This window comes from Scyliorhinus canicula, chromosome 7, assembly GCF_902713615.1.
Source record: "Scyliorhinus canicula chromosome 7, sScyCan1.1, whole genome shotgun sequence".
Classification (NCBI taxonomy): domain Eukaryota; kingdom Metazoa; phylum Chordata; class Chondrichthyes; order Carcharhiniformes; family Scyliorhinidae; genus Scyliorhinus; species Scyliorhinus canicula.
Genome location: NC_052152.1, coordinates 62175982 through 62190629, shown reverse-complemented (window position 1 = coordinate 62190629; position 14648 = coordinate 62175982). Strand labels below are relative to the sequence as shown.

At 43.8% G+C, this 14648-nt stretch overlaps 1 protein-coding gene across 3 annotated transcripts in view; it reads left to right on the top strand.

Annotated features, from left to right (window-relative positions):
* Positions 1–8833, top strand: part of LOC119969027 (cytochrome b-245 heavy chain) — a 66905-nt gene extending 58072 nt beyond the window's left edge. Inside the window, exons 12-13 of one of the 3 annotated variants that reach the window (XR_005461283.1) lie at positions 4003–4127; positions 7882–7928. Coding sequence is in view for 1 of the 3 variants with exons in the window: in XM_038802154.1 (XP_038658082.1) it covers positions 4003–4127; positions 7882–8008 (252 nt within the window). In the remaining 2 variants the exon portion in view is untranslated. Of the gene's footprint in view, positions 1–4002; positions 4128–7881 lie in introns of those variants that run through there. The other 2 variants (XM_038802154.1, XM_038802155.1) reach the window with 2 other exon arrangements.
* The last annotated feature ends 5815 nt before the right edge of the window (positions 8834–14648 follow it).

Sequence of the window (14648 nt, the reverse complement as noted above, 5' to 3'; positions counted from 1 at the left end):
AATGTTTATTGTAGTTTTCTTGCTTTTGTATTCAATGTACCTAGTTAAGATGTCAAATATCCAATGTGTTTTACTTAAATATCTCGTCAACTTGCCCTGCCATCTTCAATTTTTTTTGTGAATATGCAATCCCAGGCCCCTCTGTGTTTGTATCCCACTGCAAAGTGGTACCATTTAGATGATTTCCATCTTGAATTCAACTGCACCTACCATGTGACTTCTCATTTCACCTGCCTGTCCACATCCTCCTGAAACTTGTTACTATCCTCCTCACTAATTATTATGTTGTTAGGTTTTATATCATCATCAATTTGGCATAGAGGTTAGAACTGCTGCCTCACGTGGGCAGCACGGTGGCCTAGTGGTTAGCACAACCGCCTCACGGCGCTGAGGTCCCAGGTTCGATCCCGGCTCTGGGTCACTGTCCGTGTGGAGTTTGCACATTCTCCCCGTGTCTGCGTGGGTTTCGCCCCCACAACCCAAAAATGTGCAGAGTAGGTGGATTGGCCACGCTAAATTGCCCCTCAATAGAAAAAATAATTGGGTAATCTAAATTTATAAAAAAAAAAGAACTACTGCCTCACAGTGCCATGGACCGGATTCAATTCCAGCCTTGGGTGACTGTGTGGGTTTCCTCCGGGTGCTCTGGTTTCCTCCCACAGTCCAAAGATGTGCAGGTTAGGCGGATTGGCTATGTTAAATTGTCCCTTAGTGTCCAGGGATGTGCAGGTTAGGTGGGGTTACGGGCATAGGCAGGGGAATTGGCCGAGGTAGGGTGCTCTTTCAGAGGGTCAGTGCAGACTCGATGGGGCGAATAGCATCCTTCTGCACTGTAGGAATTCTATGGTTCTTAAACCCATGTCCAAATCAATTATATAACATGAAAGGAAATGGCCCCAATACTGATAGCTGAGGGTCTCAAGTGCATGCTTCTCTCTGGTCAGAAAAGCATCTGATCAGCGCTATTCTTTTATTCTGTCCCTTATCCAATTACAAACTCAAGTTACCACTGAGCCTTTATGTCATGTGCATATAGGTCTGTTAATTGGTACTTTATTAAATGCCTTTGAAAGTCTATCTATTCAACATCTGCTGAATTATCTTCATCAATCCTCTGTTAATTTATTACAGAGAACAGTTACGTTAGTCGGGTACTTTTAAAAGCCTCTACTGGCTGCCCTTGATTAATCCATGCTTCTGCAAGTAAATATTTGTCTGTGACACTAATCCCTCATAATTTTCATTACATTAAACCGATTGACCTATAGATACCAGCTTTATCCCTCTCCCCTATTTTTAACAAGGGTATAATATTTTCAAGCCTCCAGTCCTCTGCCACCATCTTCACATCCAAGAGCAACCGAGCAAGCATGCTACCTGGACCAGGCAACTTGTTCACTTTGAGAGATACCAACCTTTTTAATATCTTCTTTCCATCTGTTTTTATCCTATCCAGCATCTCTGTTTTCTTCTTCTCTACTGCAGCAATAACATCATCCACTTATTTTGTAAAGACATGCAAAATATTCATTCAAGTACCTCAGACATGTCCTTAGCCTCCACAAGACTCCCCTCTGTCCTCTCTTCATCATTCTTAATTCCTTTTTGAATTTCTTTCTGCACTCTCTGGGCAGGATTTTCTGACCTTTCATACTGGTGCAATCTATCCAATCCTACCAAAGGTAACCCTCCGGCTGCAGGGTTCCTGACAGCAGGACAGGCGAGCCATGCAAAACACGACAGATATCAGCAGGACCAGAAGATCCCACCAGCAGCAAATGGCAAACACCTCCGCTGGGGGAAAACATGCCACGAGGGCCTGAATACCCCAGCCTCTGTGTTCTGCCTGGTTTATCTGTACCTGAATGATTCATGCAAGCTTAACCCTTACGTTTTTTCTCATCTTTAACTCCAATTAAATTGATTCATTCTTTGAAGCCTCAGGTAAATCATACATCTGTACAACTGTAATATTATTCCTTGATCAATACTGCCACCAAACTCACAATCCCCGCCATATTTTTTCTTCCCCAATAGTTCCTGAATGTATTGTAGCTACGAATGTTCATTCCCACCCCCGCCCATCTTTAAAGCCAGGTCTCTCTTATAGCCATTTTATCATAAACCATGTGAAAAATAAGGAAAGTGATCTCATTGAAATCTATAAGATTTTCAATGGGTTTGACAGGGTTGACACTGACAGGATGGACGGGATTTTCTGGCTGTTCAAGCTGGCAGTATCTTACAGAGAGATTTTTGTTCCTTCAAGGATTCATGGGGTATGGGAAGAAGGTGGGAAAGTTGAGTTGAGATGGAAAATCAGCATGATTATATTGAATGGTGGAGTATGCTTGAAAGGTCATATGGTCCACTCCTTCTACTTATATTCTTAACTTGTGGCTGTAGTTCATCAAGTTTAATTGTAAAACTATTATTAATGCACATGCATCCCAACACCATGCTAGTCTACTTTGCTTTTTTGTTCCTTTAATTTAATGCTCCTTCTACGGTATTCTTTATTGCTGTTTATCAACCCTAAATTTCTAAAAATGTTGTTTTTCTTTTGTGCTCCTCTGTCTTTGTTCCTTCCTACTGCCAAATTTATCTAATCCGTCGCTGAAAGCAGTAATTGGGCGGCACGATAGCACAGTGGATAGCACTGTTACTTCACAGCGCCAGGGCCCCAGGTTCGATTCCCGGCTTGGGTCACTGTCTGTGCAGAGTCTACACGTTCTCCCTTTGTCTGCGTGGGTTTCCTCTGGGTGCTCCAGTTTCCTCCCTCAAGTCCCGAAAGACATGCTTGTTAGGGGATTTGGACATTCTGAATTCTCCCTCCGTGAACCCAAACATGCGGCGGAATGTGGCGACTAGGGGCTTTTCAGAGTAACTTCATTGCAGTGTTAATGTCAGCCTACTTGTGACAATAAAGGTTATTATTATTATTAATTTATCTCTTAGTGAGGACATTACACCTCCAAGGTCTGGGGCTAATCTGTTTGGCCTGTATAGGTTCTTCACTAGTCCCAATGTCAGAGATATCTGAAGCCTGTCTCCCCCCCCCCCCCCCCCATCCCCCCACCCCACCCTCCCTCACACCCTTCCACCCGCACCACTTTTCCAACCTGTTGTCGGATTCACTGACAAGTGGAAAACTGGAAATCATCCAGAGCTCACCACCTTTGATGTCCTGCTCTTTAATATTTTTCCCAGCTCCTGAAAGGGTCCCTGCCGGACCTCAAGTCTCTCCCTACCTATTTCAAAATGGACCATATCTTCTATCTATTTCCCTACCCCTCATAAATGATCTGTGTACGTTCAATGGTATGAGAAAAAGAAGGCCTGGCATTTCCTGTTGATTTCTCTGGATCTTAACCTCAATACGAGTCTACTTTTAGATTTTGTCATCTAAAAGGGACATGCCAGGTTATATTGAAAGTTAGATGATATAGTGCTTCTGTCCTTTTAAAATTGCATAACCACTGCTTATTATGGGCAAAACACAGACCTGAAGAATTAAAATTTATTTTATTATATGATTTTGGAAATGTTGAAAATACATTCCAGGTGGATCTGTGTTTGAAAGAAGAACGAATGGCTACCTATTTCAGGCATGACCTTTGACCAGAAACTGTTTTAATACGGTAACCATTGGCAGCGGTTTTGTTACTGTGACAGCCTTGAAATATTATCCATTTACATTAGACAGGATAGAAAGTAATGTTGGTGAAATTAGCATACAAATTGTTATCAGATATTTTATCGGATTTCTTCCTCCACTATTTTAATCAAATAAAAGAGGAAGTAATGTTACATTTTAACCATTTGCTTGATTACATCACCAATAACATCTTTTACCATATTCTCTCTATCCAATTGCTTTACACTGCAATGTCTGAGTGAATTAGTCGTAGCCATTTGTACAATCTTTGGATCGTACGGTCGCTGCTCCATTCATCGATGGACACTAATGCAGAGGTTAAATCTTATTTTCATCCCCGTTAGGCCACTCACTTTGCCATGCACCATGAAACCCAAACGGATGTTATCACAGGACTGAAACAAAAGACTTTATATGGGAGACCAAACTGGGAGAACGAGTTCAAAAACATTGCAACCAACCATCCAAGGTAGGTCTTTGAACAGAGCAACTGAACCTGAAGTGCTGGCTTATTATATGACAATACTTAAAAAGAAAAAAATAATTCTGAAAGCTGTACTAATGACACAGGTATATATTTAGTGTCGCTGTGGATTCTAGCCTTCATTAACTAAGTGGCCTTACATTATCATACTCTCAACTTAAAACATCTCAAGACTACTCTTCATGGTTGGGCATCAATATCTGAATAACTTACTGTTCTATGATGTAATTGCTAGGCAGCAGTGAGGGAAGACAAACATATTTTCATTGTACCCCTTAGGGAATTCTGAAAAGTGGCAAAATTAAATAAAGCCAATTAGGGCTGAAACAACAACTTTTCCTCTAAATTAAAGATCATCTCCATTTGCTTGCAAGTTATAAAATGAATCACAGTCAACTGTATTGTCATAAGGTTTCAAGCGTTATTTTAAATTCCATTGTTCATCACTGTATATTCAGAGCATTGCTGATACTGCACAACCTCATCAATGTAAAAGATATGCCTGCAGCTTGCACGTCGCTAAAACCCCCCATCAATCTCCTTTGCTTCATTACAAAAGACCCAGGGCGCGATTCTCCGCCCCCCGCGCCGGGTGGGAGAATAGCGGAAGAGCCTCCCGACATTTTTCACGCCCTCCTGCTATTCTCCCCCCCCCCCCCCCCCCCCACGCCCGACCCACGCCACGAATCGCCACTTGCCGTTTTTTACGGCGAGCGGCGATTCTCCGTGGCCGATGGGCCAAGTGACCGGCCCTTCACGCCCGTTTCAACACAGCAGCAAACATACCTGCTCGCTGCCGTCGTGAAACGGGCACCAGATGCCTGTTTGGGGCATCTAGAGGCCCGATTGGCACGAGAGCACCACAACTGTGCTCGGGAGGGGACAGGCCCGCGATCGGTGCCCACCGATCGTCGGGCCAGCGTCCAAAACAGACGCACTCTTTCCCCTCCACCGCCCGGCAAGATCAAGCCACAACGTCCAACATGCGCATGCGCGGCTGACGTCATCGGCCGCGTCAGCCGCCGTGACGCTTGACATGCAGCTTTGACGACCGTCATCAGGCCGCGCCGCTGTGACGCATGGGGCCGCGCTCCTAGCCCCGCCCGGGGGGGAGAATTGGCCCCGGAAGTGGCCGTGAAGGCTGCCGTGGGTCATGGCCTGTCCCACGGCAGCCTTTACGATTCTCCGCATTTGGATGTGTTTCTCCTTCCCGCCGCACTGGATTTCTGGTGTGGCACGCCATCTGGATTCTGCGCTTCGCCGGCTAATCAATAGGATTTCCCAGTGTGGGGCAGCCCCATGCCATCCGGAAATCCCCAGATTGCTGGCAAAATGGAGAATCCCGACGGCGGAGAATTCAGCCCCCTCTCTCTGGAAACATGGGTAAATCTCTTTTGTCCCCTCCCAAGGATCCTTTAGTGTGATGACCAGAACTGTATACAATATTCCAGTTGGGGCATAACTGGTGCTTTAATAAGGATCAGCATAATTTCTCTGCTTTTGTTCTCAATACCACAATTTATGAAGCTCAAGATACCATTTGCTTTCCTTACCATTCTTTCAAGATATCTTAACATCTTCAAGATCTATGCACATGCACCCCAGGCCCCTCTGTTCCTGCTCACTCTTTAGAACTATTGTTGCAACCACTGCAGAGAGTGATAACTTTAAAAAAAGAAATATTAACTTACAATTAGTAGTTGAAAGGATGATACAACAAGACTTTGGCTTGGATTCTCCGTTGCATATCCGCCCTGTTACCACTGCTGGAGAGGTCGGCGAATTTGGTGCTCAGCCAAATCTCCCATTCACTGCCACGGAACCAGAGAATCCCGCTGCCATGAAAGGATGGAGAATCCCACCCTTCATATTAAGAGTTTTACTGCAACAAAAGAAGAAAATCACCAATGACTGAACACTATCTTTGAAGACAACCTATTCTTTAAAATGCGAAACGAAACATTCCCCTTTTTCTTTAAACACAACAAAAGCACATTCCATTCTTCCAAGTCCAAGATGATTCTTAGCAGCTAAGAGTTTGTTTCTGTTCTTTTCCTTTCTCATCCTGGGAATTGATAAACTCAGAACTATCGTTCACAATGCAGGGGGAGGTGGGGATCCCCCAGAGATTCTTCCTCTAGCACAAGCTAGGTCACTCTCCAAGCCTCATTTTAACTCATCGTGAATTTGGCCTTTTCAATCTGAGCACAAGCTCTCACCTGCACTCCTGCATGGTGAACCCCAGCATTTAGCTAACTGTTGCTGCTCTCCTTCTCCTGGTTCCTGATAGACTGACCTTGTCTGTGAGACTTCAGGGATATCTTAGACCCTTCCTCTTTCAAAGCCCATCTCCACGGCAAGATTAATTATTTGTGCCCTTTTTCCAAGTGGAAATGTTGATAGTAAATGGTAATTTTAAAGCAGAACTGTTTACAACCTGACATTCTGAATACTCTTCTGAGTCTCTAGAGATTCACAGTCTATCCACTGTTAGCACACAGTCCGTTGCCATTGTCTCCAAGTGTAAATAACTTGAAGCTTATTTTTCCAGTAAAACAACCTCGACTCCTTTAATCAAACCACCCAGGCTTCGACGAAGAGTCATCCGGAATTGAAATGTTAACTCCTTTCTCTCACCACAGATGTTGTCAGGCCTGCTGAGATTTACCAGCATTTTCTGTTTTTGACCCAGGCTTGGTGTTGGACAGACTGCAGACCAAGTCATATGACTCTCCCCATTTTACTTTAACAGTCCCAAAGTATTAAAAAAATTTATACCTCATAATTGTAAATCTGTGCATTAGGTCCATATTGCAACTCCCAAAACGCATCACCTCACACGTCTCTTTGTTAAATTCCATCTGCCACGTGCCTACCTGTTCTGCCAGCCTTTATCATTTTAAGCTGATTCATATCATCCTCATTGTTTGCCACTCCCCCAAGTTTCGCATTATTGACAAGTTTTGAAATTCTACTCTGCATTCCAAGACCCAACTCATTTACGTATAACAAAAGAAACAGTGATCCTACCACTGCCCCTTGGGGAACACCACTTTCTACCTTCCCCTAGTCTGAAAAATAAACATTTACCATGACTCCCTATTTTCTGCCTTTAATTAAGCCAATTATTTTTATCAAAACGGACACTACAAATCTACAAGCCTCACTTTGATTCACCTGCATGGCCTAGTATTACTAGTCCAAGAAGCTCACAAAGTAATTATCGTATCATTGTGTGTTATTGTGGCTCAAGGTCAGAATGCGGTGATTTCCAACCCCATACAAAAGATCAAATGCATAATTCCAGTTGACATTTTGCTACAATTTAAGGATGTGTTGAACTGTTCTATATGCATTTCTTCAAAAGAAATACTTAAATGAAAGCAACTCCCCTATATTAGACGTTAAAGATTTGAACAGAAGTTTCCCCCAATGCTCTCTCCAATGTTTTTCCATTAATCAATACATCAATGCCATTGGTTATTCAATTCATGGCTATTTGTGGAACTCTGCCAGCACAAAAATGGCTACTACATTTTCAATGCAGGACAGGACCAGCCAGCGCTCTGCAGGAACATTTTGTTTGTTGGCCATTGTGATGACGCTCTTAAGTGTTACCTGAATTGTTACTGTCCCAGCTGAATAGTAAACAGAAGTAGCAATATAAGTGGAAGGAGATAGAGTATGTTTTTAAAAAGGTGAGGTGTCATTATTGAAAGTAATATCTTTTCTTTTACAGCTCTAATGTGGGAGTCTTCCTCTGTGGGCCACAGGCTCTCGCTAAAACCTTAAATAAGATGAGTATTGCTCATTCATCTGCTGATCCGAGAGGAGTGCATTTTATTTTCAACAAGGAAAATTTCTAAATTCAATTGTTATTCACCTTTTCTTCCGATCACACCATTAGTATTTTCCGCATGATATAACCCTCACGCATCTACACTTGCTAATGTTGGCATTCATTTTTCATTATTTTCTTAAATTGTCTCATATCCAGCCTTCTTGTTGCTAATTGCCTGTATCAGTCTGTTCCCAAATGCATCGTGCCAATCCCCACATTGTGTGAAATCAGCTGATTACAAATGTAGTACTTGCCAGCATATATCAATGAGTCCAAACTCATGTCTAATACCTTTGACCACACTCTTCGTGAAACGTTTGCATCGGAGAACAGAATTTTCAATGCGACTTTTAATTTGTAGGTTTCCAATATGTTATGGTTACTTATGGGTTTTCAGAGTCTGTAGATGTTTATGGACCTTTGACACATTGGAGAAAAAGAAGTCCAAGGACCAATTCAAGCTGATGAGCACCAAATTAAATTTTCCTTTTGTCACATCTGAGGTAATCAAATTTCAAGGCAATAGTTCAAATGCAAACAAACAGACTAAGAGGGGTCACAAAGCTTTTGAAAATCGACAAACTGCTTTATCTTGAAGAACTGCTGTAAGATAGATCTTTACAAACTGTTGACACTGGATGTTGAATTCCAATGGCAGACCAAAGCTGCATATGTCTAGTTCTCATACAGTGAATGTAATTTGTTTGTGTATATTGTTTAATCCTTTGAATAATGAAAGACTCATATTTTTGAATAAGCACCTATTTTATTGAATATCACACAATACTATTCTGTGTAGTGTCAATGAATAGGATTTAAGGAATACTTTAATAAAAATGTTCAAAGATTATTGTATGCAATTTTTATTTTGATGGCCAAGAGAAGACGCAAATGATTGTCTATGAATTCTTGCACGGATACTGTGCAACAGATAAATTGTCACTTTCTCCAAATAAAAGGGCCATTAGGAGACACAAAATCGGGAAAGGCAATAGGGCGGAGAATTGGTTCCGTCAAAATCATGGCAGGAGCCGATTTGACGCCAAGTCACAATGCTCCAGCACCTCGACAGAGCACCAATGCGTTCCAGAATGCATGTACAGTAGATGCCATTTGCATTTCTTTGGCGGGCCCCTGGTATTCGCCAGGGTCTCCGCGATTCTCTGCCTCCTATGGGCCAAGTTCCCGACGTGCAGTTCACTTGTGCTTTTAAATATTGTGAAACCGGCGTGGCGGCTGCTGAGGGAGAGGGGAAGGATACAGAAACTGTCCAATATCAGCATAGTTTGCTGACAGTTGTGCCGCTGGCTGGGGGGCTTCCACCAGGGCCGGGGGTGGGCTGTGTGGTCAGGGTGGCCGGGTGGCCAGAAATGGAACACCATTGCCGCAGCCAGCAAGGCGGCCATGCAGTTGCACATGCTGCTGACAGCCCCCTGTGAACCTAGGGCCCCAGCTGACCCATCAGCTGTATGGGCGCGCTCCAGCACAACCAGTGTCATCTTTCTGGCTGGGGCAAGTATGTGTGGGGAGTGTAATGTGTAACTGCGGCTGCAGCTTGTCTGTCTCCCAAGTGTCAATCACGGACCTGGCGAATCCTGCACCATTTTTCATTGGAATCAATTGTGTGTTCCACGCAGCACCGGTGCTAACCCCTTAGTAGTAGCAGAATTGGACCAGGTGTAGCTTGGCACCAGTTATTCTGTTGTGAAAGTCCACTAATTCTGTGTTGGCGTCAACACTTAGTCTCAGAAACCGAGAATCGCCCTCCAACGTGTCACTATGTGAACCCATATGAGCTCTATCTTTGCTCGTCCATGGGCTGGATTCTTCCACCCCGCCCACCGCGGACCATGTAAAGGTCAGTTGACCTCGGGCTGGATTTTCCGGTCACCGGGCGGCCATGGCCGGAGAAACTCGCCCTATGTGTAGGATATGTTGAACCACCTATTGTCCAGTTTCTGGGCCTCTTCTTTCATTCATTTCTTTCATTGACTGTGTTTTGCTGCTTCCTACTCTTCCTCTGCTCTCGAAAATGTATTTAATTTCACTTTGAATTTTCACTCCACCCTTCTCTTTATACAGTCAATTTTTGACTCTTTCTTTCCTGGGCTTCGCTCTCTTCATCTCTGGGCATGGGTTTCCAGCAGACACTCATTTACAACTGACTCCCACAGTTATCTGGATTTTTTTTCTTTCCACCACGCCAACTGTAAGAACATTCTCTGCTCCCAAATTCTCAGTCTTCATTGCATCCTCTCTATTGCATACCAACTCCCACACCAAGACTTCCAAAATATCTTCATTTTCCTCAGCCAAGGATTCCCCATTTCACACCTTTGCCGCCCCTATTTCTTTGATTTTTCACATTGTCATTATGCTGATATAACTTCTGCCATTTCACCTATTTCCTGTTTTCCACTTAAACACTTTACACGTCATTCTATTAATTTTTCTATGTGTATTTTTCCCTCCTCTAGTTCTATCGTATTTAAAATATAATTTAATCTGTACTATCCAACAGTTCCAATGAAGGGTGCAGATCTGAAATTTGACTTAGTCATCCTATTACAAATGACCTCCTGACCTGCTGAATGTTGCAATACTTTGTTTTTTATTGATCCTGATTTTGCAGTCATCCTCCTTTTATCATTTTACAAAAAGCAAATAAAGATTGGAACATACACATGGCATTAAGGCAGAAGCTGAAATATTAAACAAATTTGTATTTCAGTTTAAGCACACAGGCTTCAAAATATTATCAATGTATATGAGAGGATTCAAAGAGGAACAGTTTAATATAAGGTGGGAACCGGAAGTATGACCCCCGAACTTCTGGGAGGGTTTTTTTCCCCCCTAGCCAATAAATTCTGGTGGAGAGGAAACCCGAGACACTACACGTATAGTGTCTCCCACCCACCCTCCTCCTCTAACCTAAGAATAAGACCCATTGGTGTGAGCAGGTAAGTGCTATATTATATTATTATTTTGTATTTGTTTTATATTTGTTAACCAGAACTTGGTTGGAACTTAGAGGGATGGCAGGGAAGGCAGTACAATGTTCCTCCTGCAGGATGTTTGAGGTGAGGGATGCCGTTAGTGTCCCTGCTGATTTTACCTGCAGGAAGTGCAGCCATCTCCAGCTCCTCCAAGACAGAGTTAGGGAACTGGACCTGGAGTTGGATGAACTTCGGATCATTCGGGAGGCAGAGGGGGTCATAGATAGGAGCTTCAGGGAAGTAATTACACCAAAGACTGGAGATAGATGGGTAACTGTAAGAGGGACTGGGAAGAAGCAGTCAGTGCAGGGACCCCCTGCGGTCGTTCCCCTGAGTAACAAGTATACCATTTTGGATACTTGTGTGGGGGGGGGGGACTTACCAGGGGTAAGCCATGGGGTACGGGCCTCTGGCACGGAGTCTGTCCCTGTTGCTCAGAAGGGAAGGGGGGGAAAGGAGTAGAACATTAGTAATTGGGGACTCAATAGTCAGGGGCACAGATAGGAGATTTTGTGGGAGCGAGAGAGACTCACGTTTGGTATGTTGCCTCCCAGGTGCAAGGGTACGTGATGTCTAGGATCGTGTTTTCCGGGTCCTTAAGGGGGAGGCGGAGCAGCCCCAAGTCGTAGTCCACATTGGCACTAATGACATAGGTAGGAAAGGGGACAAGGATGTCAGGCAGGCCTTTAGGGAGCTAGGATGGAAGCTCAGAGCAAGAACAAACAGAGTTGTTATCTCTGGGTTGTTGCCCGTGCCACGTGATAGCGAGACGAGGAATAGGGAGAGAGAGCAATTAAACACGTGGCTACAGGGATGGTGCAGGCGGGAGGGATTCAGATTTCTGGATAACTGGGGCTCTTTCTGGGGAAGGTGGGACCTCTATAGACAGGATGGTCGACATCTGAACCTGAGGGGCACCAATATCCTGGGGGGGAGATTTGTTAGTGCTCTTTGGGGGGCTTTAAACTAATTCAGCAGGGGCATGGGAACCTGGATTGTAGTTTTGGGGTACGGGAGATTGAGAGTATAGAGGTCAGGAGCACAGATTTGACTTCGCAGGAGGGTGCCAGTGTTCAGGTAGGTGGTTTGAAGTGTGCCTACTTCAATGCCAGGAGTATACAAAATAAGGTAGGGGAACTGGCAGCATGGGTTGGTACCTGGGACTTCGATGTTGTGGCCATTTCAGAGACATGGATAGAGCAGGGACAGGAATGGTTGTTGCAGGTTCCGGGGTTTAGGTGTTTTAGTAAGCTCAGAGAAGGGGGCAAAAGAGGGGGAGGTGTGGCGCTGCTAGTCAAGGACAGTATTACGGTGGCGGAAAGGGTGGGGACTCTTCTTCCGAGGTAGTATGGGCTGAGGTTAGAAACAGGAAAGGAGAGGTCACCCTGTTGGGAGTTTTCTATAGGCCACCTAATAGCTCTAGGGATGTAGAGCAAAGGATGGCGAAGATGATTTTGGAAAAGAGCGAAAGTAACAGGGTAGTTGTTATGGGAGACTTTAACTTTCCAAATATTAATTGGATCCACCCTTCCTATTACTACTATTATACTATTTGGATTATGATAGAAGACATTTGGACACATTTTTATGTTAGCTACCGATCTTTCCTCATATTCCCTGTTCGTCACTTGTTTTCTTTCTCACTTCATTTCCAAACTTTCTATATTCAGTCTATTACTCATTTGTAGTATCAACCTGACATCTGTCATAGGCCCTTTTGTCTGTTGCATCTTCTTTTTTATCTCTGTAGTCATCCAGGTAGTGCTGACTTTGGTTGTCCTACCTTTCCTCCATGTGGTAATGTACTTTGATTGTATCTGAACCATCACCCCTTGAAAGGCAACCCTTTGTTCCTTAATCTTTTGGCCTCCCACTGTTCAATTCTTATTTACCTAGCAGAGGTCTCTTCTCATCTAACTGATATCGGCCCTCCTACATTTAATTATTTTTACTCTAGATTGCTCCTAGTCCTTTTCTGAGATGCCATGATCAGTGTCACCTAAATTCTGCTCTGCTGACACACTTGATTCCCTCATTCCCCAGAGACAGATCCAGCAATGTCTAAAATAAAAGCAAAATACTGCAGATGCTGAAAATCTGAAACAAAAACAGAAAATGCTGGAAAAATGCTGCAGGTCTGGCAACACCTGTGGAGAAACTTCAGAAACTCTTCCCCCTTCCACCCTTTACACTACTACTATCCTAGGCTATATTATGATATCTGAAGTCTCCCATCATCACTTTTTTATAGTTCTCTGTGGCCCATAGAATATACCCAAGAGTGTAATGACCTCGACTGTTTCTTACTCTAACCAAATAGATTCTGTTCTTGGTTGCTCCAGGATACTCTCTCGCTCCAGTACTGTAATATTTTCCTTCATCAATGAGATCACCATTCTTTCCCTTTCTTTCCTGGCTACCTTGCATCCATTAATACGTTTTCAGCCAGATCTCCCTTATCACCACAACATCATATTCCCTTGTGGCTCTTTGTGTCTGCAGCTCACCAACTTTGTTTACCACACAATGTGCCTTCACTTATTTAGCACTTCTTCAAATAATTTTGCCAATTCTCGCTATCTAGGCTATTTGAACAAGGTAGAGGGTACCCATCGACAGAAAAGCCAAACAGCTTCATGAAATGAGGGAGATGAAAAGTAAACAGTGAATCAACAAGGTTATGTCTATGGCAATGAGAGCAGGAGCCAATACAAAGGAATTATTCCAGAACATTGTTTGCCAATGCAAAAAAAGTAATTAAACAATTAGTCCTGACTGAATAAAAATTTAACAGACTTATAGTGAAAGAGGGTTTTCAGAGTGCACTACTGCATAGCAAAAGATCACAGCTCATTGGAGATGTGCAAGTTGAGGATTTGTTTAGCTCAGTTGGCTGCACAGCTGGTTCATGATACAGAGCAAGGCCAACAGCGCGGATCCAATTTCCGTACCGGCTCAGGTTATTCATGAAGGCCCCGCCTTCTCAACCTTGCTCTTTGCCTGAGGTGTGGTGATCCTCAGGTTAAATCACCACCGGTCAGCTTTTCCCCTCAAAGGGGAAAGCTATGGTCATCTGGGACTATGGCGACTTTACAAGTTGCACAAGTATGTAGGTTTCTTAATTAGTTCAAGTAAATAAAGGTAATGACTACAACTAAATTTGTTATGTTTCAATGCCCTTTGATGTTTCAAAGATGCTTTCGCTGACATGAGAAAATATCCTGAATCCCATGTAGCCTATCAACCTGATTTTAATGCTGTGTAAATGAATGGACCTTGAGTTAAAATCTTTTCCAATGTCAAGTCTAGCAGAGCAGACTCAGCTGGTAATCTTGACAGGATTCGGCCTGATTTTTGTTTAATTAGATTTTTGGTAGTTGCAAAAGCAGAGTAGAACATAATTTAATATTCTATAACAAACAGTGTCAACATTTCGCACTCTCAGGCCAGTTGAATTCCATGGGCGGTATTCCCTAATAATGGGGCTATGTCCCCACGTTGGCGCGCAATATGGCGGAGCCCGAGAGGGGCCCGGCGAGGAGTAAAGTAGGCCCCCACAGAACCAGCCCGTCCGCCGATCAGTAGGCCCCGATCATGGGCCAGGCCACCGTGGGGGTGCCCCCCAGGGTCGGATCCACCCACCCCCCCCCCTCCAGGACGGCCCTCGCA